The sequence below is a fragment of the Taudactylus pleione genome, unplaced genomic scaffold (genome assembly GCF_031769625.1).
Source record: "Taudactylus pleione unplaced genomic scaffold, aTauple2 ptg000875l, whole genome shotgun sequence".
Classification (NCBI taxonomy): Eukaryota; Metazoa; Chordata; class Amphibia; order Anura; family Myobatrachidae; genus Taudactylus; species Taudactylus pleione.
In genome coordinates this window covers 1,583,315-1,597,174 of record NW_028285277.1, presented here as the reverse complement: position 1 = coordinate 1,597,174, position 13,860 = coordinate 1,583,315, and the positions used below count along the sequence as shown (strand labels likewise).

Below are 13,860 nucleotides of genomic sequence, written 5' to 3'. Positions count from 1 at the left end.
TACTGGGGCAGATCCAGCGCACCCTTTATATAGGAAATTACATTTACAGGGACATTTCACCAAATGCCACCCCCTCCCAAACTAAACATTTAGCTGTCCCCTAGTGACACACAGAACAATAAGCCCCAAGTCTAAGGATTCCTGTAAAACCAATCTGAGGCCCAAACCAGTATTTATGAGAAATGTAAAAATAATTACAGGGATGACAGCAAAGTGGTGGCCAGCTGGTCTCTGAGGTGACCTCTGCGCTATTACCACCACAAGATTTCACCGGCATGGTTACACCCACTATACATCAAGGAAAAGGTGCAGATTGACTTTCCAGGGACAGTCCCAAAGAACAGAATGTGGGGGCGACCTGCAGCTAGGTACGTGGGAGGGGGCGACCTGCAGATTCATCTGTGAGTCTCCTCAACCGAGACAACGGGGTGAATGTACCGCAGTGCAGGTTTACATTCTAGCTATCATTTATCTGGTACAGTCTATAAAATGATGGCTAGAATGTGATTGGTTGCTATAGGAAAACTCCTCTCTTCTGAGCTCATTGATCAGGTGACATCTCCGGCTAAATTCCATTTGTGTTTGTACAGTTACCACCATCGGCCGGTCAGCGGTGTATAATAAATAGCGGCACACAGGTAGCGACTGGCCGGTGTGGTGTATACACTATTGGCTAACACCACATACTGGCACACGGTGAAAAAAGAGCCAACAAATCAAAGTTTGAAATATTTATTAAAATGAGTCATTTGTAAAATGTAATTTGCACACGAGGAAGAGAAGCCGCCGCTTTCCTCACTGGTCAGGGACGGACGTCTCAGAGGGGGAAGAAGAATCACTTGTCAGAGACTAAAACTTGCTTCAAAGAAAAACAAAATAAATACAGAGATCATCAGCCGAAGGCACCAAGTTGTACTTCCCCATCCAGGCCGAATTAAGACCACGCTGCGTCCTAGGCCACGTTCTGGTCTGGGCTTGGCTTCCCACCAAAAACACGGACGTGGGGTTGGGAAATCGGGGCCGCTCAGTGCCCACCGTGTCATAGGCGGAAGATCTCAGGTCACCCAAAGAATGATCCATTGGATGTAACTGATAAGTACGGCAATGCCAGGAAGCCACAACCGTTCCGAACTCATCATCATTTTACACACTGGCGTTTCATGTTACATAATCATTATAGTGCCGTATTGCAGGTCACTGAGTTATACTAATGAGTCTAATCACTAAATTGGAACCAGTCACGTGTCTCTGTACTAGTGAAAATCTCATTCTCTCCCCCCCCCCCCCATCACTTGTACATGTGGGGACCCTCTCCCATGGAGTGTTTGCCCCAAGCGTCAGGGTCACACACAAGGAAAGGGAAGTAACTGGTTCCAGGGTGATCCGTGGGATACAATGGCTTATAGGAGGCGGTGACCAAGGCACTTCATAATGTAACAACATAAAAGGTAAGCTACAAATACTCAGTGACGGGATGTGACCAGAGAGGAACCACAGGGCGTTCTCTGAGGGCCGCAAAGCCTAAAGCAATTCCAGATAGTCAGTAATAACTGGGCAATAGTTTAGGACCAAAACAGAAACCCAACTCAGGAGGTCACTGAACGTTGCAGCGGTTTCTTCTGAACCCCCACCCCACCACAGCACCCCTTCCCCGATTATAAAAGTGCAGCTCTACATAATCCGCGCTCAGCGTCCTGTCCGTATTCCCGCTCTTTAATTAGATTATAACGACTCAGTTACTGAGCTATTGGGAAGTTACACCATGAGCACGATACAAGGTCTATAATTGGGGAGCTCCCTTACAGGTCGCTACCATCTGTATTTATTCTTCTCTCTGTAAAATAGAGCATTTCCCAGTCGGCCAATCTGCGCACAGGGTCCTGATGTAGGACGAAGGGTCCTGCACATCTGGACACAAGTTGGCTTTGCAGCTTATGTGATACGCTTTAGGATGTTGTTAAATAAAAGGCACCCAACAGTTCCTTCACTTAGCGGCGGTATTGTAGAAAAGTAGTCATCGCGCCTAAACGGACTCTGTCTCCCGCATCTTTGGCAGCTGGAAGATGGCGTGGTATTGCTTTGTCCAGTCCACAGGTTTGGTTTTGATCAGTCCGAAGCATTGACAGCGGAAGAAATCTGCAAGGTTCTGGATGCAGCCCCGACTGGGAAGATACCAATAGAAAACAGGGAGGTGTTATACTGGGGCAATTCCCTTCTCATGAGCCCCATAGTGCGCTTTTACCTCTAATACGGAGGCTCTGCTCTCAGGGAAGACGTGGCCCAATGCACCATGTAATGATGTCCTGGAGCATCATTAGGTGGGGGAACATGGAGGGTAGTGCGAGGAAATGCAGCTCATGATTCAATGGGCCCATAGCCAAAACGTCACTGGTATTATATCCCACACACCAGACCCCTCCCCACTTCTTATTAAAGGAGTTTTACATGAGACATTTGAGTAAATGTACCACCCTATAAGTGTCCCACCCTGGGCTCGCCACCTCCTGTTGGGTTCCTGGCAATGAGATGTAGTTGGGACCCTACTGGTCATATTGGGCATTGCACAGGTTCCCAAGGTCAGTATATGTAATATAAATATAGACACACAAGTGAAGGGACCCAGGCTGTGCCCCTCCACCCTCTTCCACTGCTTGTCCCGTTTCTCCCCACTCTGCTCGGAATGGCCGGGTACTTCTCTAGCTCTGTCCCATCTCCTGCCCAGTGGGAGCTGATGGATGGCGGCACTCGCCCTGGCACCCATGTATGTTGGAGCTGGGACAGACCTTAGAAAGTTATTGCATGTTGTATATGAGATAGTATCCTTATAATACACAGTAGGGGGTACACTATCCATCACCATATGAAGGCACAAGACTGCAGGCTCAGCCCTTTTACATACAAAGGTGATTTCTAACATCCAAAATGGTTTACAGCAGGGCACGGAAAGGGGGCAATTGTATAAGGAAAGAATGCCAAGCAGGACAGAATAGGAGACCACCACCTGGGCGGGGGCATTTAGTTACAGGGACGGGTGGTGTGGGGGTGTTAGGGATGACGGTGAGATACAGAGTTATACAATGGATAGTAGGTGGGATGGGGGTGAGGTACAGAGTTACATAATGGATAGTAGGTGGGATGGGGGTGAGGTACAGAGTTATACAATGGATAGTAGGTGGGATGGGGGTGAGGTACAGAGTTATACAATGGATAGTAGGTGGGATGGGGGTGAGATAGAGAGTTATACAATGGATAGTAGGTGGGATGGGGGTGAGGTACAGAGTTACATAATGGGTGGGATGGGGGTGAGGTACAGAGTTATACAATGGATAGTAGGTGGGATGGGGGTGAGATACAGAGTTATACAATGGATAGTAGGTGGGATGGGGGTGAGGTACAGAGTTACATAATGGGTGGGATGGGGGTGAGGTACAGAGTTATACAATGGATAGTAGGTGGGATGGGGGTGAGATACAGAGTTATACAATGTACCTCACCCCTATCCCACCTACTATCCATTGTATAACTCTGTACCTCACCCCTATCCCACCTACTATCCAGAGTTATACCATGGATAGTAGGTGGGATGGGGGTGAGGTACAGAGATACATAATGGGTGGGATGAGGGTGAGGTACAGAGTTATACCATGGATAGTAGGTGGGATGAGGGTGAGGTACAGAGATACATAATAGGTGGGATGGGGGTGAGGTACAGAGTTATACAATGGATAGTAGGTGGGATGGGGGTGAGGTACAGAGTTACATAATGGGTGGGATGGGGGTGAGGTACAGAGTTACATAATGGGTGGGATGGGGGTGAGGTACAGAGTTATACCATGGATAGTAGGTGGGATGAGGGTGAGGTACAGAGTTATACCATGGATAGTAGGTGGGATGAGGGTGAGGTACAGAGTTACATAATGGGTGGGATGGGGGTGAGGTACAGAGTTATACAATGGATAGTAGGTGGGATGAGGGTGAGGTACAGAGTTACATAATGGGTGGGATGAGGGTGAGGTACAGAGTTATACCATGGATAGTAGGTGGGATGAGGGTGAGGTACAGAGTTACACAATGGGTGGGATGGGGGTGAGGTACAGAGTTATACAATGGATAGTAGGTGGGATGAGGGTGAGGTACAGAGTTATACAATGGATAGTAGGTGGGATGGGGGTGAGGTACAGAGTTATACAATGGATAGTAGGTGGGATGGGGGTGAGATACAGAGTTATACAATGGATAGTAGGTGGGATGGGGGTGAGGTACAGAGTTATACAATGGATAGTAGGTGGGATGAGGGTGAGGTACAGAGTTATACAATGGATAGTAGGTGGGATGAGGGTGAGGTACAGAGTTATACAATGGATAGTAGGTGGGATGGGGGTGAGGTACAGAGTTATACCATGGATAGTAGGTGGGATGAGGGTGAGGTACAGAGATACATAATGGGTGGGATGAGGGTGAGGTACAGAGTTACACAATGGGTGGGATGGGGGTGAGGTACAGAGTTACACAATGGGTGGGATGGGGGTGAGGTACAGAGTTATACAATGGATAGTAGGTGGGATGAGGGTGAGGTACAGAGTTATACAATGGATAGTAGGTGGGATGGGGGTGAGGTACAGAGTTATACAATGGATAGTAGGTGGGATGGGGGTGAGATACAGAGTTATACAATGGATAGTAGGTGGGATGGGGGTGAGGTACAGAGTTATACAATGGATAGTAGGTGGGATGAGGGTGAGGTACAGAGTTATACAATGGATAGTAGGTGGGATGGGGGTGAGGTACAGAGTTATACAATGGATAGTAGGTGGGATGGGGGTGAGGTACAGAGTTATACAATGGATAGTAGGTGGGATGGGGGTGAGGTACAGAGTTATACAATGGGTGGTAGGTGGGATGAGGGTGAGGTACAGAGTTATACAATGGATAGTAGGTGGGATGGGGGTGAGGTACAGAGTTATACAATGGATAGTAGGTGGGATGGGGGTGAGGTACAGAGTTACATAATGGGTGGGATGGGGGTGAGGTACAGAGTTACATAATGGGTGGGATGGGGGTGAGGTACAGAGTTATACAATGGATAGTAGGTGGGATGGGGGTGAGGTACAGAGTTATACAATGGATAGTAGGTGGGATGGGGGTGAGGTACAGAGTTACATAATGGGTGGGATGGGGGTGAGGTACAGAGTTACATAATGGGTGGGATGGGGGTGAGGTACAGAGTTATACAATGGATAGTAGGTGGGATGGGGGTGAGGTACAGAGTTATACAATGGATAGTAGGTGGGATGGGGGTGAGGTACAGAGTTATACAATGGATAGTAGGTGGGATGAGGGTGAGGTACAGAGTTATACCATGGATAGTAGGTGGGATGAGGGTGAGGTACAGAGTTACATAATGGGTGGGATGAGGGTGAGGTACAGAGTTATACCATGGATAGTAGGTGGGATGAGGGTGAGGTACAGAGATACATAATGGGTGGGATGGGGGTGAGGTACAGAGTTATACAATGGATAGTAGGTGGGATGGGGGTGAGGTACAGAGTTACATAATGGGTGGGATGAGGGTGAGGTACAGAGTTATACCATGGATAGTAGGTGGGATGAGGGTGAGGTACAGAGATACATAATGGGTGGGATGAGGGTGAGGTACAGAGTTACACAATGGGTGGGATGGGGGTGAGGTACAGAGTTATACAATGGATAGTAGGTGGGATGAGGGTGAGGTACAGAGTTATACAATGGATAGTAGGTGGGATGGGGGTGAGGTACAGAGTTATACAATGGATAGTAGGTGGGATGGGGGTGAGGTACAGAGTTATACAATGGATAGTAGGTGGGATGAGGGTGAGGTACAGAGTTATACAATGGATAGTAGGTGGGATGGGGGTGAGGTACAGAGTTATACAATGGATAGTAGGTGGGATGGGGGTGAGGTACAGAGTTATACAATGGATAGTAGGTGGGATGGGGGTGAGGTACAGAGTTATACAATGGATAGTAGGTGGGATGGGGGTGAGGTACAGAGTTATACAATGGATAGTAGGTGGGATGAGGGTGAGGTACAGAGTTATACCATGGATAGTAGGTGGGATGAGGGTGAGGTACAGAGTTACATAATGGGTGGGATGAGGGTGAGGTACAGAGTTATACCATGGATAGTAGGTGGGATGAGGGTGAGGTACAGAGATACATAATGGGTGGGATGAGGGTGAGGTACAGAGTTACACAATGGGTGGGATGGGGGTGAGGTACAGAGTTATACAATGGATAGTAGGTGGGATGAGGGTGAGGTACAGAGTTATACAATGGATAGTAGGTGGGATGGGGGTGAGGTACAGAGTTATACAATGGATAGTAGGTGGGATAGGGGTGAGGTACAGAGTTATACAATGGATAGTAGGTGGGATGGGGGTGAGATACAGAGTTATACAATGGATAGTAGGTGGGATAGGGGTGAGGTACAGAGTTATACAATGGATAGTAGGTGGGATGAGGGTGAGGTACAGAGTTATACAATGGGTGGTAGGTGGGATGAGGGTGAGGTACAGAGTTATACAATGGATAGTAGGTGGGATGGGGGTGAGGTACAGAGTTACATAATGGGTGGGATGGGGGTGAGGTACAGAGTTATACAATGGATAGTAGGTGGGATGGGGGTGAGGTACAGAGTTATACAATGGATAGTAGGTGGGATGGGGGTGAGGTACAGAGTTATACAATGGATAGTAGGTGGGATGGGGGTGAGGTACAGAGTTATACAATGGATAGTAGGTGGGATGAGGGTGAGGTACAGAGTTATACCATGGATAGTAGGTGGGATGAGGGTGAGGTACAGAGTTACATAATGGGTGGGATGAGGGTGAGGTACAGAGTTATACCATGGATAGTAGGTGGGATGAGGGTGAGGTACAGAGATACATAATGGGTGGGATGGGGGTGAGGTACAGAGTTATACAATGGATAGTAGGTGGGATGGGGGTGAGGTACAGAGTTACATAATGGGTGGGATGAGGGTGAGGTACAGAGTTATACCATGGATAGTAGGTGGGATGAGGGTGAGGTACAGAGATACATAATGGGTGGGATGAGGGTGAGGTACAGAGTTACACAATGGGTGGGATGGGGGTGAGGTACAGAGTTATACAATGGATAGTAGGTGGGATGAGGGTGAGGTACAGAGTTATACAATGGATAGTAGGTGGGATGGGGGTGAGGTACAGAGTTATACAATGGATAGTAGGTGGGATGGGGGTGAGGTACAGAGTTACATAATGGGTGGGATGGGGGTGAGGTACAGAGTTATACAATGGATAGTAGGTGGGATGGGGGTGAGGTACAGAGTTATACAATGGATAGTAGGTGGGATGGGGGTGAGGTACAGAGTTACATAATGGGTGGGATGAGGGTGAGGTACAGAGTTATACCATGGATAGTAGGTGGGATGAGGGTGAGGTACAGAGATACATAATGGGTGGGATGAGGGTGAGGTACAGAGTTACACAATGGGTGGGATGGGGGTGAGGTACAGAGTTACACAATGGGTGGGATGGGGGTGAGGTACAGAGTTATACAATGGATAGTAGGTGGGATGAGGGTGAGGTACAGAGTTATACAATGGATAGTAGGTGGGATGGGGGTGAGGTACAGAGTTATACAATGGATAGTAGGTGGGATGGGGGTGAGATACAGAGTTATACAATGGATAGTAGGTGGGATAGGGGTGAGGTACAGAGTTATACAATGGATAGTAGGTGGGATGAGGGTGAGGTACAGAGTTATACAATGGATAGTAGGTGGGATGGGGGTGAGGTACAGAGTTATACAATGGATAGTAGGTGGGATGGGGGTGAGGTACAGAGTTATACAATGGATAGTAGGTGGGATGGGGGTGAGGTACAGAGTTATACAATGGGTGGTAGGTGGGATGAGGGTGAGGTACAGAGTTATACAATGGATAGTAGGTGGGATGGGGGTGAGGTACAGAGTTATACAATGGATAGTAGGTGGGATGGGGGTGAGGTACAGAGTTACATAATGGGTGGGATGGGGGTGAGGTACAGAGTTACATAATGGGTGGGATGGGGGTGAGGTACAGAGTTATACAATGGATAGTAGGTGGGATGGGGGTGAGGTACAGAGTTATACAATGGATAGTAGGTGGGATGGGGGTGAGGTACAGAGTTACATAATGGGTGGGATGGGGGTGAGGTACAGAGTTACATAATGGGTGGGATGGGGGTGAGGTACAGAGTTATACAATGGATAGTAGGTGGGATGGGGGTGAGGTACAGAGTTATACAATGGATAGTAGGTGGGATGGGGGTGAGGTACAGAGTTATACAATGGATAGTAGGTGGGATGAGGGTGAGGTACAGAGATACATAATGGGTGGGATGAGGGTGAGGTACAGAGTTACACAATGGGTGGGATGGGGGTGAGGTACAGAGTTATACAATGGATAGTAGGTGGGATGAGGGTGAGGTACAGAGTTATACCATGGATAGTAGGTGGGATGAGGGTGAGGTACAGAGTTACATAATGGGTGGGATGAGGGTGAGGTACAGAGTTATACCATGGATAGTAGGTGGGATGAGGGTGAGGTACAGAGATACATAATGGGTGGGATGGGGGTGAGGTACAGAGTTATACAATGGATAGTAGGTGGGATGGGGGTGAGGTACAGAGTTACATAATGGGTGGGATGAGGGTGAGGTACAGAGTTATACCATGGATAGTAGGTGGGATGAGGGTGAGGTACAGAGATACATAATGGGTGGGATGAGGGTGAGGTACAGAGTTACACAATGGGTGGGATGGGGGTGAGGTACAGAGTTATACAATGGATAGTAGGTGGGATGAGGGTGAGGTACAGAGTTATACAATGGATAGTAGGTGGGATGGGGGTGAGGTACAGAGTTATACAATGGATAGTAGGTGGGATGGGGGTGAGGTACAGAGTTATACAATGGATAGTAGGTGGGATGAGGGTGAGGTACAGAGTTATACAATGGATAGTAGGTGGGATGGGGGTGAGGTACAGAGTTATACAATGGATAGTAGGTGGGATGGGGGTGAGGTACAGAGTTATACAATGGATAGTAGGTGGGATGGGGGTGAGGTACAGAGTTATACAATGGGTGGTAGGTGGGATGAGGGTGAGGTACAGAGTTATACAATGGATAGTAGGTGGGATGGGGGTGAGGTACAGAGTTATACCATGGATAGTAGGTGGGATGAGGGTGAGGTACAGAGATACATAATGGGTGGGATGAGGGTGAGGTACAGAGTTACACAATGGGTGGGATGGGGGTGAGGTACAGAGTTACACAATGGGTGGGATGGGGGTGAGGTACAGAGTTATACAATGGATAGTAGGTGGGATGAGGGTGAGGTACAGAGTTATACAATGGATAGTAGGTGGGATGGGGGTGAGGTACAGAGTTATACAATGGATAGTAGGTGGGATGGGGGTGAGATACAGAGTTATACAATGGATAGTAGGTGGGATGGGGGTGAGGTACAGAGTTATACAATGGATAGTAGGTGGGATGAGGGTGAGGTACAGAGTTATACAATGGATAGTAGGTGGGATGGGGGTGAGGTACAGAGTTATACAATGGATAGTAGGTGGGATGGGGGTGAGGTACAGAGTTATACAATGGATAGTAGGTGGGATGGGGGTGAGGTACAGAGTTATACAATGGGTGGTAGGTGGGATGAGGGTGAGGTACAGAGTTATACAATGGATAGTAGGTGGGATGGGGGTGAGGTACAGAGTTATACAATGGATAGTAGGTGGGATGGGGGTGAGGTACAGAGTTACATAATGGGTGGGATGGGGGTGAGGTACAGAGTTACATAATGGGTGGGATGGGGGTGAGGTACAGAGTTATACAATGGATAGTAGGTGGGATGGGGGTGAGGTACAGAGTTATACAATGGATAGTAGGTGGGATGGGGGTGAGGTACAGAGTTACATAATGGGTGGGATGGGGGTGAGGTACAGAGTTACATAATGGGTGGGATGGGGGTGAGGTACAGAGTTATACAATGGATAGTAGGTGGGATGGGGGTGAGGTACAGAGTTATACAATGGATAGTAGGTGGGATGGGGGTGAGGTACAGAGTTATACAATGGATAGTAGGTGGGATGAGGGTGAGGTACAGAGTTATACCATGGATAGTAGGTGGGATGAGGGTGAGGTACAGAGTTACATAATGGGTGGGATGAGGGTGAGGTACAGAGTTATACCATGGATAGTAGGTGGGATGAGGGTGAGGTACAGAGATACATAATGGGTGGGATGGGGGTGAGGTACAGAGTTATACAATGGATAGTAGGTGGGATGGGGGTGAGGTACAGAGTTACATAATGGGTGGGATGAGGGTGAGGTACAGAGTTATACCATGGATAGTAGGTGGGATGAGGGTGAGGTACAGAGATACATAATGGGTGGGATGAGGGTGAGGTACAGAGTTACACAATGGGTGGGATGGGGGTGAGGTACAGAGTTATACAATGGATAGTAGGTGGGATGAGGGTGAGGTACAGAGTTATACAATGGATAGTAGGTGGGATGGGGGTGAGGTACAGAGTTATACAATGGATAGTAGGTGGGATGGGGGTGAGGTACAGAGTTATACAATGGATAGTAGGTGGGATGAGGGTGAGGTACAGAGTTATACAATGGATAGTAGGTGGGATGGGGGTGAGGTACAGAGTTATACAATGGATAGTAGGTGGGATGGGGGTGAGGTACAGAGTTATACAATGGATAGTAGGTGGGATGGGGGTGAGGTACAGAGTTATACAATGGATAGTAGGTGGGATGGGGGTGAGGTACAGAGTTATACAATGGATAGTAGGTGGGATGAGGGTGAGGTACAGAGTTATACCATGGATAGTAGGTGGGATGAGGGTGAGGTACAGAGTTACATAATGGGTGGGATGAGGGTGAGGTACAGAGTTATACCATGGATAGTAGGTGGGATGAGGGTGAGGTACAGAGATACATAATGGGTGGGATGAGGGTGAGGTACAGAGTTACACAATGGGTGGGATGGGGGTGAGGTACAGAGTTATACAATGGATAGTAGGTGGGATGAGGGTGAGGTACAGAGTTATACAATGGATAGTAGGTGGGATGGGGGTGAGGTACAGAGTTATACAATGGATAGTAGGTGGGATAGGGGTGAGGTACAGAGTTATACAATGGATAGTAGGTGGGATGGGGGTGAGATACAGAGTTATACAATGGATAGTAGGTGGGATAGGGGTGAGGTACAGAGTTATACAATGGATAGTAGGTGGGATGAGGGTGAGGTACAGAGTTATACAATGGGTGGTAGGTGGGATGAGGGTGAGGTACAGAGTTATACAATGGATAGTAGGTGGGATGGGGGTGAGGTACAGAGTTATACAATGGATAGTAGGTGGGATGGGGGTGAGGTACAGAGTTACATAATGGGTGGGATGGGGGTGAGGTACAGAGTTATACAATGGATAGTAGGTGGGATGGGGGTGAGGTACAGAGTTATACAATGGATAGTAGGTGGGATGGGGGTGAGGTACAGAGTTATACAATGGATAGTAGGTGGGATGAGGGTGAGGTACAGAGTTATACCATGGATAGTAGGTGGGATGAGGGTGAGGTACAGAGTTACATAATGGGTGGGATGAGGGTGAGGTACAGAGTTATACCATGGATAGTAGGTGGGATGAGGGTGAGGTACAGAGATACATAATGGGTGGGATGGGGGTGAGGTACAGAGTTATACAATGGATAGTAGGTGGGATGGGGGTGAGGTACAGAGTTACATAATGGGTGGGATGAGGGTGAGGTACAGAGTTATACCATGGATAGTAGGTGGGATGAGGGTGAGGTACAGAGATACATAATGGGTGGGATGAGGGTGAGGTACAGAGTTACACAATGGGTGGGATGGGGGTGAGGTACAGAGTTATACAATGGATAGTAGGTGGGATGAGGGTGAGGTACAGAGTTATACAATGGATAGTAGGTGGGATGGGGGTGAGGTACAGAGTTATACAATGGATAGTAGGTGGGATGGGGGTGAGGTACAGAGTTATACAATGGATAGTAGGTGGGATGAGGGTGAGGTACAGAGTTATACAATGGATAGTAGGTGGGATGGGGGTGAGGTACAGAGTTATACAATGGATAGTAGGTGGGATGAGGGTGAGGTACAGATATACATAATAGGTGGGATGAGGGTGAGGTACAGAGTTATACCATGGATAGTAGGTGGGATGAGGGTGAGGTACAGAGTTACATAATGGGTGGGATGAGGGTGAGGTACAGAGTTATACCATGGATAGTAGGTGGGATGAGGGTGAGGTACAGAGTTACACAATGGGTGGGATGGGGGTGAGGTACAGAGTTATACAATGGATAGTAGGTGGGATGAGGGTGAGGTACAGAGTTATACAATGGATAGTAGGTGGGATGGGGGTGAGGTACAGAGTTATACAATGGATAGTAGGTGGGATGGGGGTGAGGTACAGAGTTACATAATGGGTGGGATGGGGGTGAGGTACAGAGTTATACAATGGATAGTAGGTGGGATGGGGGTGAGGTACAGAGTTACATAATGGGTGGGATGAGGGTGAGGTACAGAGTTATACCATGGATAGTAGGTGGGATGAGGGTGAGGTACAGAGATACATAATGGGTGGGATGAGGTACAGAGTTACACAATGGGTGGGATGGGGGTGAGGTACAGAGTTACACAATGGGTGGGATGGGGGTGAGGTACAGAGTTATACAATGGATAGTAGGTGGGATGGGGGTGAGGTACAGAGTTATACAATGGATAGTAGGTGGGATGGGGGTGAGATACAGAGTTATACAATGGATAGTAGGTGGGATAGGGGTGAGGTACAGAGTTATACAATGGATAGTAGGTGGGATGAGGGTGAGGTACAGAGTTATACAATGGATAGTAGGTGGGATGGGGGTGAGGTACAGAGTTATACAATGGATAGTAGGTGGGATGGGGGTGAGGTACAGAGTTATACAATGGATAGTAGGTGGGATGGGGGTGAGGTACAGAGTTATACAATGGGTGGTAGGTGGGATGAGGGTGAGGTACAGAGTTATACAATGGATAGTAGGTGGGATGGGGGTGAGGTACAGAGTTATACAATGGATAGTAGGTGGGATGGGGGTGAGGTACAGAGTTACATAATGGGTGGGATGGGGGTGAGGTACAGAGTTACATAATGGGTGGGATGGGGGTGAGGTACAGAGTTATACAATGGATAGTAGGTGGGATGGGGGTGAGGTACAGAGTTATACAATGGATAGTAGGTGGGATGGGGGTGAGGTACAGAGTTACATAATGGGTGGGATGGGGGTGAGGTACAGAGTTACATAATGGGTGGGATGGGGGTGAGGTACAGAGTTATACAATGGATAGTAGGTGGGATGGGGGTGAGGTACAGAGTTATACAATGGATAGTAGGTGGGATGGGGGTGAGGTACAGAGTTATACAATGGATAGTAGGTGGGATGAGGGTGAGGTACAGAGTTATACCATGGATAGTAGGTGGGATGAGGGTGAGGTACAGAGTTACATAATGGGTGGGATGAGGGTGAGGTACAGAGTTATACCATGGATAGTAGGTGGGATGAGGGTGAGGTACAGAGATACATAATGGGTGGGATGGGGGTGAGGTACAGAGTTATACAATGGATAGTAGGTGGGATGGGGGTGAGGTACAGAGTTACATAATGGGTGGGATGAGGGTGAGGTACAGAGTTATACCATGGATAGTAGGTGGGATGAGGGTGAGGTACAGAGATACATAATGGGTGGGATGAGGGTGAGGTA

At 48.1% G+C, this 13,860-nt stretch overlaps 1 protein-coding gene across 1 annotated transcript in view; it reads right to left on the bottom strand.

Annotated features, from left to right (window-relative positions):
* Nucleotides 1–716: 716 nt before the first annotated feature.
* Nucleotides 717–13,860, bottom strand: part of ZDHHC13 (zDHHC palmitoyltransferase 13) — a 50,720-nt gene continuing 37,576 nt past the window's right edge. The window contains exon 17 of the mRNA XM_088458934.1: nucleotides 717–2,162. Coding sequence (XP_088315060.1) covers nucleotides 2,024–2,162 — 139 coding nt within the window. The 3' untranslated portion in view covers nucleotides 717–2,023. The remainder of the gene's footprint in view (nucleotides 2,163–13,860) is intronic.